An 18,156-nucleotide genomic window follows, 5' to 3' on the forward strand; every position below is an offset into this window, starting at 1 on the left:
TGAATATTTACAGTAGCATAACCTGGTTGTCAATATGTTGTCATCGTTGTCTTCCTCGTTACAAGCAAATATTTTCATTGGTTTAGCTATTATCATGGATGTTCCTATTAAGGTGGTTGGATAGTAACATTTCAATTGATATGAAAATAGAATCGCATCAGCTAGGACCGAACGTTGACCATGTAAAGAAAACTGGTGGTATGTGAGTTTTTGGAGCATAGTGCACATACAGGATGTATCCCTGGTTAGACCTACTTTGGTTTTTAACGGGGTGCACCAGTGTAAAGCACTGTCACGCGGGACCCCATCTTAACGTCCATTCCGGAAGACGATTATAATTTGTTTAAGGGTGCGGCGGGGAGTCGAACCTGCGACCTCTGGATTGACAGCCAAGTGTGTTACCACTAGACCTCGGGCCTACCACTATATAAATCAACGCCTTGTTCCTGGTAATGATAGTGAATACACCCAATATTCGCGTGATGTTGTTTTTTTATAATCAAACTTAAGGCGTGTGATATATGTTTATTCAAAATAGCGACATCAATTATATTGATACAGCATAACAAAACATGAATGGCAAAGCTAATATAAAAGGCATTACGTATATTTAATTCAAAACAAGATACATGTTATCAAAGCATGCGTTTCTATAGGCGAATACACGTTGAATATGCAAAAACGCTCACTAATTTTATTATCTACATATTTCCTTTATTAGAGCCACATCGAGATACATTATAGCACTGTTTGCAAACAATTACAAGGGTCGTATTACAGAAGAATTTTTAGTTAAAAGTGTACATTTTCCTGAAATATAACACCTTCCATATCTGTTTTATTTCATAAAAAGGAAGTGTTTTGCTAAATGTATTTTCTACAAGTAAGAAAAGGAAACTCAAATTTTTAAAAACGAAAACCTCATTTTAAAGTGTAAGTCTTTCTCAATTCAATGTGTTACCCTTAATAAATTACCCTGAATATTTTACCTGTTGGTGCTTCTGTAATGATGCCTCTGATCTATGCAAAATGTATGTATTACCGTAAGTTAACTACCATACAATATGATTAAATTCATAAAATACAATAATATATAATATAAAAGTATGCGTTGTCAACAAACAGATGATCGGTCATATAGGAAAAACAATAGACCAGTGTTTTATCTAGGATGTCATGTTAATGTTCTGTTCTGTTTTATAAAAATATAATTAAACCAGCACATATGATTATATGTAGTTTGTTATATTTTTTTCGCTGTTGAAGTGTTCAGTTTATTCGGGCAGCGCAAGTTTTTCAGTGCTACTTCCGGTCCAAGCTGCTTTTTCTTTTTCTCCAAAGATGTGAGGGTAGTAGGCGGTCCGGAACTGCTTGCTAGCTGTACAGTAGATGAGCGGGAAGTACAGGGTGGAGCACTTCACCATCAGGGCCATAACGTAGGGGGCCAGTGGACCCATCTGGAGAGGGGCCGGACTTGCTACCGACCAGATTGCCAGAAACAGGTAGGGGTTGTAGCCGCAAAGCACCAGCATCAGATTACCAACAGCCATCTTGAATTAAAATTAACATTAGGTTAATGACCATTGTGAATTTTCCAGATAATGCAAAAACCGAAATTTTCAAGTAAATTCACGGACTGTGTCAGTTAGTTTTCCAACGAGGACACAAACATACTAAATTTTTTGCTCACAAAAAAACAACATAGTTCTACCAACTCAACATAAACGTGTCATATCACATACTTATCTTATAAATACAAAATCATTGCAGTGTGACAAAAACCAGTATAGTCAGTTGTACGACAAATAAAAATTTAAATGAATTCTGGTAGTTACCCAGTTCAGCTGGCTCTCAGTAAACCAGTCAGATCCTCCTTTGACGTCATCAGTTTTTGTGCGCATTATGGCGCTGCGCAGCCCAAATATGGCGGCGCTCATCAGAACCATGAAGACGGAGCCAATTGTGAGGAAGAACGAGATATGAGCCTGATCCCTCACTCGCCAGTCCAACAAACACGACGTTCCAGAAGACTCGAGGGCGTAGCTAAAGTATTGAAATCATATATTCATGGTAGGAACACTTTTGGTTCTTGGGTTTTCTGTTAACAGAACAAAACATCATGATAATGCTTCAAAACAATAAAAAAAATGGCATTGCAGGTTTTGTTATTATTCCATTAAAAATTATTCCAGAAGACGTTTTAAGTTACCTCACATTCATTTCCTTATGTTTGTTCTTACTTCCTACTAAGATTTGTACCAAATAAGAAGGGGCAAATGTAAGCACATCGTTGGATACCACCGATACACTACGCTTTGCTTCTTTTTGTACCGTGGGCAGACTGGCCAGGTAAATCTCGTAATCAAGAACAATTGATGAGGCAGCTTCATTGGTTCGGCAAAGTACCAGATGCTTTACGGTTGAAAAAATATTCTGGCGATTGCCGGAGTTGAACACCCTTCTCAGTACAATAATATCTGGTAGTATCGAATACCACACGGCCACGGAGGCTGCTGACACTGTATAGTTATTGAACAATATTTGATTGTAACATGCGAATTCATTGGAAGTAGAGTTGTCTTACCTGCCTCATGCATATTCATTAAAACGAGATTTTGTCAGTCATTTGTCACACGGTATGTATCAAATGTAACGGAAGAAAGTACTGTGGTAGCCGACGATGATGTAAGCATTGAATTCAGCTTTCTAATTATAAACAAGATGCCAAAAACTTCTGTAAACAGAATACCTGTTCCAGCCCATCAAAGGCCCCGTAGCAATCACAAGGCTGAACACCCAAGCCGCTCCCGTCAACAGCCCTCCTGTGCGGGACTGAAAGTCTGTGAATTGACAAAGCACTCAACAATAACACCCAATTGGATATCAGTTCCTCGTGGAAACCATCCGGTTTTGAAACCACTATTCAAGCGCACTTGCCCCTATATAAACGCGCTTCCTTCGGAATACCCTGTCAATTGTCCGTCGAAAACAACCTCGAATGTATATAGACGGTTTACAATGTCAGAAATGTAACATGTAACTACGCTGTTAGTAGATTTCGTAGTAATTTCATTTTAGCAGGTAAATTAAATGGCTTTACTCTTGTGAATCATAATCATTTACGTAAAAATACATTTCAATGGCATTTAATTTAACCTTAGCTATGCACAATACAAATTAAAACACTACAATGAGTTAGTACTATTATTTAAAATTTTACGAACTACTTCTTCTGATGAACTGGCATACATCCGAGGTTGTTTTCGATCGAAAATGGCCTAAGTGTTCCGAATGGAACCCGCTTATAACAGCTGTATCATAGCCTTTATTCCTAGCACAATATAAAATGTCATACTAGAACTTCACTTAAAGGGCACAATACTATTCAAATGTCAGCAAAGGTCATTATGAACTTATATATACAATAAACCATATTAAGCATTTAACTCGAGCAAAAGGTTTCGAGAGAAAGGTTGTTTTTTATTGTATTCATAATCAAACAATATTAAGAGTAAAGATCACTACCCTTTAATATTTTCATAGAACTCGGTATTGCCGTCGGTTTTTTTTTTACTTGATATATATTTTTAGAGAAAATACGTCTCAAACTCATTTATATATGCTAGTTTGTGTTCATTTATGAACATTCAGGTTTGTTTTCGAGAAAAGTAAAAACCTTAATACGTCTTAACATTGTCACCATTGCATATTTGTCTCACTTTTTTATTGATGGTTAGTTAAATGCGGTATTTTTCCTAGCGTCAAACTTTTATTAAGTGCATGTTGTTTAGTCATTCGGATCTCCTCGGCCATTTTGCATCGAATGCAATTTGGTATGAAATTTGCAATTTAAAATATGATTGTTTTCAAATAATTAAAAACTTCATATTTGTAAATGACGTCATGTGATTTCGATTATCATCACGTGAGTTGCATGTTGGAAGTGATTACATCAGGTGATTTGCATGTTGGTTGTAATTACTCTACTGGAAGGGGAGCAACTGCTGTGTGGATTTACTAGATCTTGCAGAGTATTTTACACTGCTTTGTGTTATACATAAACACGTATTTAATATTACTCCTTTTTCATTTCAACAATTATTTGAGAATCTGAGTCAAGCGCCTGACATGAGATCTGTCATAAGACCATTGTAGGTATTCAATACTCAAGTTAATCTTATGGCCATACACCATTGACTCCATTCACTCTATTTATAACAATGAATCCGATTAGCTACATCGTTCTTATATCCAATTAAGATAAACATTGAATACCAGCCAAGATCGTTTAAGTGTTTTTTATATTAATCAAATTGCATATGCAAATGTATCATCGCTCAAAAACTTACATTTAGAATTTCCCTGTACGAGGTACCTCTCGATACCGTACATAGCAGCTAGGGTGACGCTGGCCATGCCTCCAAACATCGCGAAAAATCCATAGGCCTTACAGCCGGCATCCCCACACACCCAACTGCAGTAAAGAGTTATCCGAGATTAATAAAACATCATTCATTTAAAGGATTCGTTATTTAAGCGGTTACATAATAATTATTAAGACATATGCATAATAAAAACAATAACAACGATAAACATGCTTCGCTAGGAATGCAGCGGCCTTCCAATAAAAACACATCCATAAAAATTATAAATATTAGGCACGTGAAGGCTTAGCAAATAAAAATAATTTCATTTTGCCATTACACACAAATAAGCGATTATTTTGTTATACATTTATTGAGCTTGATAATGACGCAAACTATAATCAACTATTTGTTTAGGAAATGAACGATTTACTTCATAGAAGTTAACTAAAATATTCTAATGATATTGAACGTATTTGTGATAAATAAATATTTGACATTGACATTTTACATTATGGTCAGCGGATAGCTACAAAATAGCGAGCATAATTATAATAAGCATAACTTCAGATAAGTATTTAATGTTATGGATCATTTGTTTATTTTATTCAAATAACGAATTAGGCTAAATCAAACCGTAAGGAAAACGTACCTTTGGTATTGAAAAAGCATAAGTACATCGTATATCAGAAATTAAGATTCGAGAATTTTCAATGATGGTAACATTCACTTGAGATTTCAACACAATATATAACTAACCGCAAATTGCGCTTAAACAAGCTAAAGCACTTTTATCAACAATACAATGTTGCAAGGAGCCAAGTAGCCGACATTCTAATAAATCCCTGTTAAAAGGCACAAGGCTAATGCTCTGTTTAAAGGCACAAAACTAAGCCCTGTTTAAGGCATAAGGCTAATGCTCTGTTTAAAGACACAAGGCTAAGGCCCTGTTTAAAGGCACAAGGCTAAGGCCCTGTTTAAAGACACAAGGCTAAGGCCCTGTTTAAAGGCACATGGCTAATGCTCTGTTTAAAGACACAAGGCTAAGGCCCTGTTTAAAGGCACATGGCTAAGGCCCTGTTTAAAGGCACATTGCTAATGCCCTGTTTAAAGACACAAGGCTAAGGCCCTGTTTAAAGGCACATGGCTAATGCCCTGTTTAAAGACACAAGGCTAAGGCCCTGTTTAAAGGCACAAGGCTAAGGCCCTGTTTAAAGACACAAGGCTAAGGCCCTGTTTAAAGGCACAAGGCTAATGCTCTGTTTAAAGGCACAAGGCTAATGCTCTGTTTAAAGGCACAATGCTAAGCCCTGTTTAAAGGCACAAGGCTAAGGCCATGTTAAAAGGCACAAGGCTAATGCTCTGTTTAAAGGCACAAGGCTAAGCTCTGTTTAAAGGCATAAGGCTAATGCTCTGTTAAAAGACACAAGACTAAGGCCCTGTTTAAAGGCACAAAGCTAAGCCCTGTTTAAAGGCATAAGGCTAATGCTCTGTTTAAAGACACAAGGCTAATGCTCTTTTTAAAGGCACAAGGCTAAGCCCTGTTTAAAGGCATAAGGCTAATGCTCTGTTAAAAGACACAAGACTAAGGCCCTGTTTAAAGGCACAAAGCTAAGCCCTGTTTAAAGGCATAAGGCTAATGCTCTGTTTAAAGACACAAGGCTAATGCTCTTTTTAAAGGCACAAAGCTAAGCCCTGTTTAAAGGCATAAGGCTAATGCTCTGTTTAAAGACACAAGGCTAATGCCCTTTTTAAAGGCACAAGGCTAAGCCCTGTTTAAAGGCATAAGGCTAATGCTCTGTTAAAAGACACAAGACTAAGGCCCTGTTTAAAGACACAAGGCTAATGCTCTGTTTAAAGACACAAGGCTAATGCTCTGTTTAAAGACACAAGGCTAATGCTCTGTTTAAAGACACAAGGCTAATGCTCTGTTTAAAGACACAAGGCTAATGCTCTTTTTAAAGGCACAAGGCTAAGGCCTGTCGTTAAGAGACACAAGGCTAAGGGCCTGTTTAAAGGCACAAGACAAATGCTCTGTTTAAATGCACACTAATAAGGCCCTGTTTAAAGACACAAGGCTAAGTCCCTGTTTTAAGGCACAAGGCTAATGCTCTGTTTAAAGACACAAGGCTAAGACCCTGTTAAAAGACACAAGGCTAATGCTCTGTTTAAAGGCGCAAAGCTAAGACCCTGTTATTAAAAGGCTCAAGGCTAAGGGCCTGTTTAAAGGCACAATGATGATGCTCTGTTTAAAGACACAAGGCTAAGGCCTGTTGTTTAAAGACACAAGGCTAAGCCCTGTTTAAATGCACAAAAATTAGGCCATGTTTAAAGGCACAAGGCTAAAGCACTGTTGTTTAAAGGCACAAGGCTGGGGACAAACAGAACCAGCATGCCTCGACTAGGACGTCAAACAAAAATAAAGATAGAGAAAATAAGACAGTGAATAAATATTCTCTGGAATATTCGTTGAACTCATTGACGGTATTTAAAATAGCATGAAGTAAAGTATTCACAAGAAACCATAAGCGGACGCCATCGCACACGTCAGTCGATATAACATATGAAAAATATAGTTCATGTTGGGTTTTTTCTTTTTTATTAACCAAAAGATGTCTCGGCAAATGATAAAGATACATAAAAAGGCAACAAAGGTTGTGATTCGAAATAACACACAGAAATAATGTATTCAAGTACACGTACCGACCGATCCACGCGTTTGCGCCCGCTTGGAATCCCGTTGCTGCAACAAGGATGTTGGCAATCGCCATCTGAACATGGATGCGGGAACTAGACATGGATAGTGGATGGTCCTTCACCAACACTCGAAGTGTTTGCAAGTTTCCAATGACTCCGAAGATCGCTGCAAATAATAAAAAGGTTAAGCGGGGCATGAATTCATGACCAAGTTACTACGCCGCCATTTATTAAATGAAAATTTGAAAGGACGAATGTGTTGGCAAAACAATTGCGGATAATCATTGGATATAAAACAGTTTTCTTAGTTTAAGAGTGTGTTTCATGATACATGGATATTCAGCCATCTTACTGTCAGAGACCGGTCTGTTTTGCTTGAAGACAGGTCGATTTCCAGGTAATGACGAGGACCACGATAGTTTGTTGACAAATTTTGAGGCGTGGGTGGGGTAAAAAAATCAGTAAATCTGTAAATTGTTGTGTGAATTTTCCGGGAAGTTCGTATTACGTATTACAACGACAAACAGTTCAAAATACATTTGAACGATGATATAACATTCTATTTATGTTCGAACAGTTGTATTCGTCTGTAATTTGTTTGGTATGAAAACAAACGTTCTAACATTCAGCTTCAAGATCAAGAAAACGTTTTAAAAAACGGGATAACCATTTTTCTAATAAACGGTAATTTGTTAATTTACAAATATATTTTTATTCAAACTTATGGAACATTTCTTTAAATTTCAAATATTTGAATTGCAAACATTTTCTGTTTCAAAAATGAAGTCTTCAGAACAGAACTTCTGTTTTGATCAAGGGGGAAGTAACTACAATGGATTTAAAAGTAGTTCTGAAAGTTGATATTTTCACTCCTTATTTTGCAGTGAAAATATCAAATTGATCATAAAAAAACTTTGTTTTCACTCGTGGCGAATTTGAAACAAAGTAATTTTGTGAATTCCATCTTATGTGATTATCTATGTAGATTCCAGTTCTTGTACATTTACATTTTATTAGGTTATTTTATTGATAGTTAAATTTAGATGAGCAGCTTTCTTTGTCTTCAGTGAGTGCTTATAACCATGCATATTAATTTATCTGGATGTAAGAGATGCTATTTATTTTACACCAATCAACGGCGAAGTTTAGATTAGATGATGCACAGGTAAAAGTCTTAAAGCTGCACTCTCATAGATGGACCGTTTTGACATTTTTGTTTTATTTTCTGTCTTAGAATGAGCCAATTTTTCGTTAATGTCTGAGAACCAGTGATATTAGACTGCTGGCGAACGATTAGATCGTATTGTTTCATAGTAACGCTCACAAATTGATGTTTATGCCGAAAACTATATTTTCTTAAAGCGTTAGTAACGCTTTTAGAAAAACTTCAATTTCCAAACGTAAGTATTTAAACCTGCAAACTGATATTTTGTCACCAGTCTTATATCACTGGTTTCTAAATATCTACGCAAAGATTATTTCATTCCAAGACAAAAAGTTGTCAGAACGTCAAACTGTGAGAGTGCAACTTTAAGAAGAACATAACTACGACCAAGACTCAAAATAACGATCCCCATCATTCGTCCTCGCACTCCTCACACAGTCAAAAACATTAAGTTTAAATAGTAACGATACGCTCCAGAATGCTCTTGACAAGACTAGATTTATATTACGCGTTTGGTTTCATAAGCAATGTTTCATAACAGTTTTGTTTCATAACCATTTGTCGAACATTCTGGCTCAGCCGAGGTAACTATGCCGTAGATTGGCATATTTGTGCGGTATTGGCGGATTCAATGGGAAATGCATTCGCCCCGAACAAATCGTCCAAAACTACTTTTTATGTGAATATCGGACAAAAAAGGTAATAAAATACGCTCAAAATGCACTTTTTCGTACTGAAATGGCTACTATTGCACGGCCTCTAAACGCCAGCTCCACCACTTTACGGTGGTGCATAGAAAAAGAGCTGTCGACACTTCCGTGGTGGAGCTGTGCCCTATGTTTACATGAACAAACGTGAGTATGATTTATATTTTATTTGATAATTTCATTTAACGGACATATTTCGAAAATCGGAGAATGTGGTAAGAACACTTCTACTGTAGGCTGGTTACTATTTCGTTTTAATATTGTGCAAACTGTGGTGCCAGGAGCTTTTCTCCCGAATCGAACTTGTGCATATTTTCAGATCTGATTGCATAGCAAGTACATTTCGGTGCTTACAGACCCCGTAAGAACATTTTCACGCATGCAAACATAACTGTTATGTATAGTACCTATGCCGGAACACAACGAAACTGATAAGCACTTCTTAAAAAGGAAAAATGCACATATTTATAAAAGTGGTGGCGCTGTTGCCCTAGTGGTGGCGCTGTCGAGTAGTGGTGGCGCTATCGAGTATGTTTTGCGCTTGAAGTAATATAAAAAGTTGAAGCTTTTGGAATGAATACAAAAGTTGCTTTGTGTATCATTAATTGAACATTATGCTGGTTATGCATACTTCTTGCGGAAACAAAACTCTACGCGAACTACCTTAAACTTACTGAAAACTTTTTCGAAAACAAACGGCTAGGTGCTGTTAATTTTTACCATAGAAGTATAGAGGCCGTGTATTGCCCCTGCAAACATTTTAAACCATTTAAAGTTCGCTTCCGAGGAAGGAGCGAGTGTCAAAAGGTTTCCCCCTAAGTTACGCCCCCTCTGACGTCAATCCTGGGTCCGCCGTGGTTTATACTGTGGCATGCGTATTTTAAATGACTCTTTATTGAATAAGTATGTAACATGCTGCTGATAAAAATAATCAAATGAACCAAAACGGGTTTTTGGTTAAATCATAACAAAAATCATGTCATTACGTTTAACAAATTCCTGTCTTACAAGTAATTAATTTTATGTAAAAAATCGTCCCTGTTAGTATCTAAAACCCGTTTTGGTCTTACACAAAATATAGCATCATTTTGTTCATATAACTATTTACCAACTGTACTTTACGCATAAGTAAAACCTTAAGATTAAAATTGTTTAAGAACAAAATAATTCAAATTAAGAGATTACATTTTTGAAATAAATAAATAATAAAGACAGTTGAAACCCTAGAATTATTTACTTGCAAAAAATAAGATATTGGAGATAAATGAAATCTAGTATGTCCCACTGCACTATGCGCAAAGTGTTTCATAAGGCGTAAAACGAGTACCGCCTAACACTGCTTAGCGCTAACACGCGCTCTTTGATTATTTGCTTGAATGAAACAAAATTAGATGAGTTTGATATTATTGATGTACAAGGTTACAAATTCTTTGGAATTAATAGAAAACAGTTTGTTAAAAAATCTGGTGGGGTTGGGGTATTGGTATGCAATAGTCTTTGGAGTAAAATTAGTTTTTTTTGAAAATTCAAATGACAACTGTATTTGGTTTCAAATTGATGAATCTATTCTTGATACTAAATGTGTGTTTGGAGCAATTTACATACCTCCCGAGGGTTCTCCTTATTCAAGTATCGAAATATTCGATCAGATTGAATCTGATATTGTTGATTTTCGTTCCGAAGGTCTTTTAGTCTGTATGATAGGAGATTTCAATGCTCGTTCTGGTTTATTGTCTGATTTTATTTCTGTTGATCAGCATATTTCGGATGAGTTACTTGATATTGAAACTGAAATACTATTGAATAAGAATAATCTCGATGTTCTAGGTTTTCCTTCAGAAAGATATTCTGAAGATTATACTTGTAATAATTATGGTCACAGATTTATTGATCTATGTAAATCACTTGACGTGCATATTGCCAATGGCAGATTGTTTAAAGATGCCTTTATTGGTAATTTTACCTGTAAAAATGCAAGTGTTATTGATTATGTTGTATTATCTCCAGAACTTTTTCCGTGTATTCGAAATTTCGAAATTTTGTCTTTTGATCCTTTATTGTCAGATGTCCATAATCCTGTTTACATAACTGTTGGAGCGGAACCATTACCTGTTGTTGAAGAAATCTCTAATGATATTAGCGATGACGCCAATAATGTAAAACCTACTTGGAATCCTGATAGTTTAAATGATTTTATAAATTGTATAGATCAAGAAAGTGTTGAACAACTGTCTTTGTTTATTGATAGGATTCCAGTAGACGGTCCTTGTACATCAGATTTGATTAATAATATTACTATGAAAACAGGAAAAATACTTACTGATGCAGCTGATAAATGTAAATTGTTCAAAGTTAAAAAGAAACAAAATATTATTAAAAGTAAGACTAAGCCATGGTTTGATAATGAATGTAAGGCTAAACAAAAATAATTTTATGGTTCAAAACAAAAATATAGACGTTTTCGCTCACATAATAATTTTGTTAGCTTGAAAAATCATAGTAAAGCTTATAAAAAGGTTTTAAATTCTAAATTTAAAGATTACCATGATTGTATAGCTCAGAAATTGAAGAACCTTAGGTATAGTAAACCTAAGGAATATTGGTGTCTTCTTAATAAATTTTCAGGGGAACGTAAAGAAGTCCTTAATAAGGTTTCAATGGAAGCTTTCTATACTCATTTTCAAAAGCTCAATGATGTTGATATTGATGATATGTTTGATATTAATTCAGTTTCTGATTATAATGATGCTTTAAACCAGCCATTTTCAGTTGCTGAAATTAATGAAGTTATTAAATTGTTGAAAAACAATAAGGCATGTTCACCTAAGGATAATCTTTTAAATGAATACATCAAGTACTCTAAAGATGCATTGTTACCAATATATTGTAAATTGTTTAATCTTATTCTTGAATCAGGGAAAGTGCCTGGTCTCTGGTGTACTGGCGTGATTTTACCTATTTACAAAAATAAAGGTGATGTAAATAACCCAGATAATTATAGAGGTATTACAATTTTAAGTTGTTTGGGAAAGCTTTTTACTTCAGTTTTAAATAACAGAATTAATTTCTTTCTAGAAGACAGTTGTTTATTAGCAGAAGAACAGGCAGGTTTTCGTAAAAGGTATGGTACTATTGATCATATTTTTTCCATGAAAATGTTGATTGATTTTTATTTGTCTAAACGTAAGAGACTGTACTGTGCTTTTGTTGATTATAGAAAAGCTTTTGATAGCATCGAAAGAACTGCACTTTGGAGAAAATTGTTAAGCCATAATATTGATGGTAATGTTCTAAGAGTAATATATAATATTTATGCAAAAGTCATGTGTCAAAGTTAATAATGTTTTATCTGATACATTTTTTAGTTTCATAGGTGTCCGGCAAGGGGAAACTCTTTCCCCTATATTGTTTTATATATTTCTGAATGATTAAGTCTCGTATATGTCTAGTCAGTGTGAAGGTCTTGACTTTCTTTCAAGTCAAATTCATGAACAATTGAGTGATAATGATGTTGATGTATTCTTGAAGTTATATTTACTTTTGTATGCAGATGATACTGTTGTTTTTGCTGAAAGTCAAACTGCTCTTCAACAGGCGCTTAATCGTATGCAAGATTATTGTGTTTTATGGCATTTGCATGTTAATACTGATAAGACTAAAGTTGTAATTTTTTCACGAGGTAAATTGAGAAATAAGCCTGTTTTCTACTTAAACAATGCTCTATTAGAGACAGTAGATGATTTTAGTTATCTTGGTGTAATGTTCAATTATAATGGTAAGTTTGGCAAAACTAAGAAACATTTGACTGATCAAGCACGTCAAGCTATGTTTAGTGTTATGACTAAAGTTAAGAAACTGTGTTTACCTGTTGATATTCAACTACAGTTATTTGATAGTATGTTGAGTCCTATTTTATTATATGGGTCTGAGGTTTGGGGATATGAGAATATTGCTATTATATCTCAATTTCAACTCAAATTTTACAAATATATGTTACAATTAAAAATGTCCACTCCCACCTTTATGGTGTTGGGTGAGTTGGGAGCTTGTCCTATTGAAAACAAAGTTTATTCCAGTATGTTGAATTTTTGGGGTAGATTAGTTAGTGGTAATAAAGATAGAATTAGTTCAATTTTGTATCGAACTATGTATAATTTACATGAAAAGGGTATTCTACATTGTGAATGGATTGTCAAAATTAAAAATATTCTAGATAACATTGGATGTTCAGAGTATTGGATTATGCAGAGTATACCTAATTAAAATTATTTTAAGAATAAAGTGAAATCTGCATTGTATGATCAATATCTACAAAACTGGCATAGCAGTGTTTATGATTCTCCTAAATGTTTGAACTATAGGATTTATAAAATTGAAATGAAACTGGAGAAATATCTGCAATGTTTGCCAAAAAACTTGGCTATTGATCTTTGTAGATTTAGATGCCTAAATTTTAATTTACCTATTGAAAAGGGTCGTTTCTATGGCATTGAAAGAGGAAAAAGACTTTGTTCACTGTGTGATAGACAAGAACTAGGTGACGAATTTCATTATATTTTAATTGTAATCACTTTATTTATGAAAGACGTAAATATGTTAATCATAACTTCTATAGATATCCAAATATTTTGAACTATAAAAATTTAATGTGTAGTTCTGATAAAAATACATTGATAAAGCTAGCACTCTTTGCAAAAATAATAATGCTGAATTTTATTTGAATCATCTTCCTTAATTTTATTCTAAAATACTTTTCATGATATGCTGATATGTTTCTTTGTTTTGTTTTTATTGCTGTTCATCTTCATATTTATATTTTTCTTGCTGTTGTATGTTTTGATACATGTTTTGTTACCTCTCATGCCCATGTGGACGAAGAGTATGAATAAAACTTGAAAACTTGAAGCAATTCACCGCAGGACATGGACTGTGGTAACGATAACTTTTTATTTGGACACAGTATTGACTTGAAAATGGAATATCGAAAATATTTTTCAATTTATTAGTCAAATCGATATTTCAGGATGTAACACTAAAAAGGTAAACAAAGAACTAAATTTAACTGCAGTTAATTTAGTGTTTTCATTTTTGTGTGGGCTAATGATAATCGAGGGTTTTCCAAATTTTCTGATCATTTTAATTTTACGTAGAATGATTCTGACGAATGCACCAACAGTAGTTTCATAGAGTATATATGACAGTCAGTCTATTTTCCACCAAGGATTACTTGTTAAACTAGTGGCAGTAATTAAAAAAGCATATAGCTGGTTTTTGCTTTTTTGTGTAGACCAATGACAATCGAGGATTTTTAATTTTAATTTTACGTAGGTTGATTGTGCACCAAAATAGTTTCATACAGTATATTTCAGTTAGTCTATTTTTTCACCGAAGTTTACTTGTAAGTGTTAGTAATAAAAATTAGCATACACTTGGTGTTTGCATTTGTGTGTGGGCCATATTACGACAATCGAGGATATTTCAATTTTTTTAATCATTTTAATTTTACGCAGGTCGATTCTGACGTGTGGACCAAAAACACCAAATACGCCAGAGTTTAATTTTAGCGATCTACAGAAAATAGGGCGACGTAACAACAGAGATCCGTCGGGAGTACAAAACATACGTAAGTTTGTTTTTAAAATTAAATTCATAAAATTACTTTGACCAAGAAACAAAACTAAAACTACATACAATGTTAGTGTCAAAAATAATGTAAGAAATATTGAACTTACCCGAATAGAAGAAAAGCATCGCAGCGCTTCGATGTTCAAATAGGTTGAAGCCTCCGTCCAGCGTGAAGGGTTGGTCTGTCCCGTTCATGATTGTGGTCAACGTCTAAGCAGATTCAGATGGGGAGATGTCCTAGGATAAATTCATTTGATTTTTATCCTCAGATTATCGTTGGTACAGTTATATTTATATTAATATTTAATTTGTTTATAAGGATTTATACTGCAGCAGTGCAAGCCCAGCAGGGGTGGTATTCAATATGCGACTTAAGTCAATCTAATGGTCATACATCACTGACTTCATTCACTCTATTGGTCAGTTATTGATGACCAGTAATTCGATTAGCTACATTGTCCTTAGATCCAATTAAGATTTAAGTTATGACATAGCAAAAGTAAAAGCAGGAAGTGAAAATGATTAAAAAAATAAAATAAAAAAAAGAAGATTAATTTTAGACTTACAGTATTTTATTTAAGAAGAACAGAAATTCCTTTAAATAATTAAGACTATATAAACATGTTATTATATTATTTCATTCATGATACAAAGTCCGTGTTCAAATACCTTAGCACTGCTAACTGCAATAGTCCGTCGCAAAGTGCATCGAAATTATAAATACAGTCTCGTTTGGCAATATCGCGCTCGACTGAGTTGCTGAATGCGCAGAATTAAGAATACGCGGCAAGAAGAGGCACGTGCTTCCATTCCACGTGCCTAGATTTTGCATAAGTAATCATGTAACATTTACAGAGAGGGTAATACATCTCAATTTTTGTTTTTACATAAATTAATTTTCTGGTAAACAATGATGCGAAAATGACTTACACAACCACATGGACTATTAAAACGGGTGTTACCCCCTCCCCCTGAGAACCGTTTACGTTATTCGTTCTTTGCCTGAGGCCCTGCGTAGGACATTTTATGACACGTGTTTGAGTGGCTTGTTTCCGACGAATGTTAAAGCTGCACTCTCACAGATTGAACGTTTTGGCAACTTTTTTATTTTTTGTCTTGGAACGAGCCAATTTTTGCGAAAGTCCATGGAAACCAGTTATAAAAGACTGCTGACAATAAATTAGATCGCAGATTTTCATATTTAAGTTAAAAAAATATGATGTTTTGTGCATTTTTCTTAAACCGTTAGTAACGGTTTAAGCCATTAAACATTAATTTTCGAACGGAAATATCAAAATCTACGATCTGATTTTTTGAAAAGAATCCTATATCATTGGTTTGCAGATATTAACGCAAAATTTGCTCTTTCCAAAACAAAAAATAAAAAAAGTTGTAAAAATGGTATATCTGTGAAAGTGCAGCTATAAAGAACAACCATATGTATTTATTTAAAATCATTACATTGTTGCATATTTCATTTATCTTAAAACGATCGGGTTTAAATGAAATAGCCTTGTGGTGTATTAAACTTTCATTAGCCATACTTAAAGATGCACGCGTACTCAGTGTGTGTATACCACGTGATAAATTGCGTCATAAACGCATATTTTGCCTTGATTGATGACTTTAAACCAAGATAACTTCACTATTTCTTCACCATTTTTAATGAATCATAGCGCAGTCTATGCCGCTTAGGGAGCCCCTTCTACGGTCTTGGGTGAGTTTGATTGAGAGTTTAGTTTCTTAAAACACTTCGACAAACCTTTTCATAATACGGCCGTCTGACGGAGCACTGTCAAAACATTTATTTTGGAAACAAGTTTGTCGAAGTGTTTGATGAAACTAATCACCTTATCAAACTCCGGTCATAAAACGAAGGCGGGGCTTTTAAAGCGGCATAGACTGCCTTTCGTTTCATTTGAAATGGTGTAGTAAAAGAACAGTTATCTTTGATTTAAGTCTTCATTTTAGGCAAAATGTTGCCATCCGATGAAACATATATGACAGCAATAATTTAAGAGTATATTTGTCAAGGTTGATTTTTTCCTTCCTATGTATGATAGGCAGATTCATACAGATAGTGACCGAGGTCCTTTGAAAGCTGAAAATACTTAGCCTTGGATAACTATGTTTTTTTTTGCTTTTAAAGGGATTAGACGCCTGATGGTCCCAAAATCGGCAAACACAGTATTTCCTCAAAACAAGCCTAGAATTGTCATTGCGAACTATTATGAGGCCGATAATACACCACTTTACATTATTAAAAGTATATTTCGTCGCGGTCTCAGTTGAGTTTTCCCGTTTAAAAATAACGCACAATATTTTCCCAGTTATATCGTGCGTGAAAGTCACGTGATTTTTACAGGTACACATATCGACATTATTTTTTTAAATATTAAGCAAAAGCGAAAGATGCAAGTGTCTTAAGCGATGTGATACATCAGCAAATAAGATTCAATGCGTTGTACACAACGATATCATTTTCGTTTGTCAGTTTTTGATAATTTCTTTTTTCTTGCAATTGTATCATCTGGTGTCTAGTCCCTTTAAAATGTAGCCGTTCATGGTGCATAATATCCACATTCTATCAACTGCTTTAAGTTTACTGGAGTTCACAGAGAAACTTCAAAACAATCTATGTTTAGCCCGAGGCTACGATGAAATGGCATTGGTGTCCTTGTAAATTCTGACAAAAACTATAAAACAGCTCAATATTACCTAATAGCTCTTTGAGTGCTTGAAGACATTCATTATATACGGCATAAAAATCCCATTAAATATGCTATGAAGTTACATAAAGCGCTTGTGTGGTTATAAAACATATGTTGTTTACAATTATGAGAGGAATCAATTCAGCTTCAGGCTAACACGTGTTCCAGTAACCGCCATCTTGCAGATTTAGACTGATAAGCGCCGCCATATTGGCCTCCAGTTCTTAATGTTATAAGTTCAACTTATACATGTACATTCGAAAAGTAATAATGTAAATTGACATAATCTATAACGATTATTTTATTATTTCACCTGTGTATAAAAGGAACTATACACCAGATTGGCACCAAAAAAGATTTATTCTGCAACGAATCTCAGGACAATTATTTAATAAAATGTTTTACTCTTTGATATCATAATTGTGAAAAACAAATGTGAAAAAAAATTGTGTCGGAGACCGGGTTCGAAGCGTTGACGCCAAAATAGCAGTCAAGCGCTGTATCCACTGCGCTACGAAGGCGTACCCTATACAATTGGAATATTTAAGCTATATACCTAACTTTTCTTTCGCTATTTCATCATACGGAGTGCAGCCCCTTTAATGTCGGAATGTAATTGCACATACTAACGTAGTTTTTGGGACAAACTCTGCCAGTTCAACCTGATTCACAACAGTCGTAAGTTAACGATGGCAGCAATATGTATACGACAACACCAGAGGAAGCGGACCACGAGCAACTACACTAGCGATATCAACATGACATTGACAATATACAACACAGTTTCATAGTTTGAACATCTTTTCAAATTCAGCACTTACTCGGACAGTGAAGAAACCTATATTAAGAGAAAGAAATGACAGAAAGTGCACACGTTTTAAACTTTG

General features: G+C 34.7%; 1 protein-coding gene across 1 annotated transcript; it reads right to left on the bottom strand.

The window, feature by feature from the left end:
* Positions 1–510: 510 nt before the first annotated feature.
* Positions 511–15,381, bottom strand: LOC128245719 (visual pigment-like receptor peropsin). Its single transcript, XM_052963947.1, has 7 exons — positions 15,228–15,381; positions 14,666–14,795; positions 7,068–7,227; positions 4,350–4,474; positions 2,750–2,840; positions 1,836–2,043; positions 511–1,550 (listed from the first exon to the last, which is right to left on the bottom strand). Exons 2-7 carry the CDS (start codon positions 14,751–14,753, stop codon positions 1,275–1,277), a joined length of 948 nt encoding a protein of 315 aa, XP_052819907.1. The 5' UTR covers positions 14,754–14,795; positions 15,228–15,381; the 3' UTR covers positions 511–1,274.
* Between the last annotated feature and the right edge of the window lie 2,775 nt (positions 15,382–18,156).

Source organism: Mya arenaria, chromosome 9, assembly GCF_026914265.1.
Source record: "Mya arenaria isolate MELC-2E11 chromosome 9, ASM2691426v1".
In the NCBI taxonomy this organism is placed as follows: domain Eukaryota; kingdom Metazoa; phylum Mollusca; class Bivalvia; order Myida; family Myidae; genus Mya; species Mya arenaria.

Bases quoted from the DNA above. Each gene is read 5' to 3' on its own strand.
- LOC128245719 (XM_052963947.1), bottom strand. From the start codon at position 14,753: ATGAACGGGACAGACCAACCCTTCACGCTGGACGGAGGCTTCAACCTA. The intron at 4,475-7,067 runs GTACGTGTACTT...TCTTTACTGCAG, and splicing joins GCAAACGCGTGGATCGGTCG to TTGGGTGTGTGGGGATGCCG. The intron at 2,841-4,349 runs GTAAGTTTTTGA...GTCAATTCACAG, and splicing joins CGTACAGGGAAATTCTAAAT to ACTTTCAGTCCCGCACAGGA.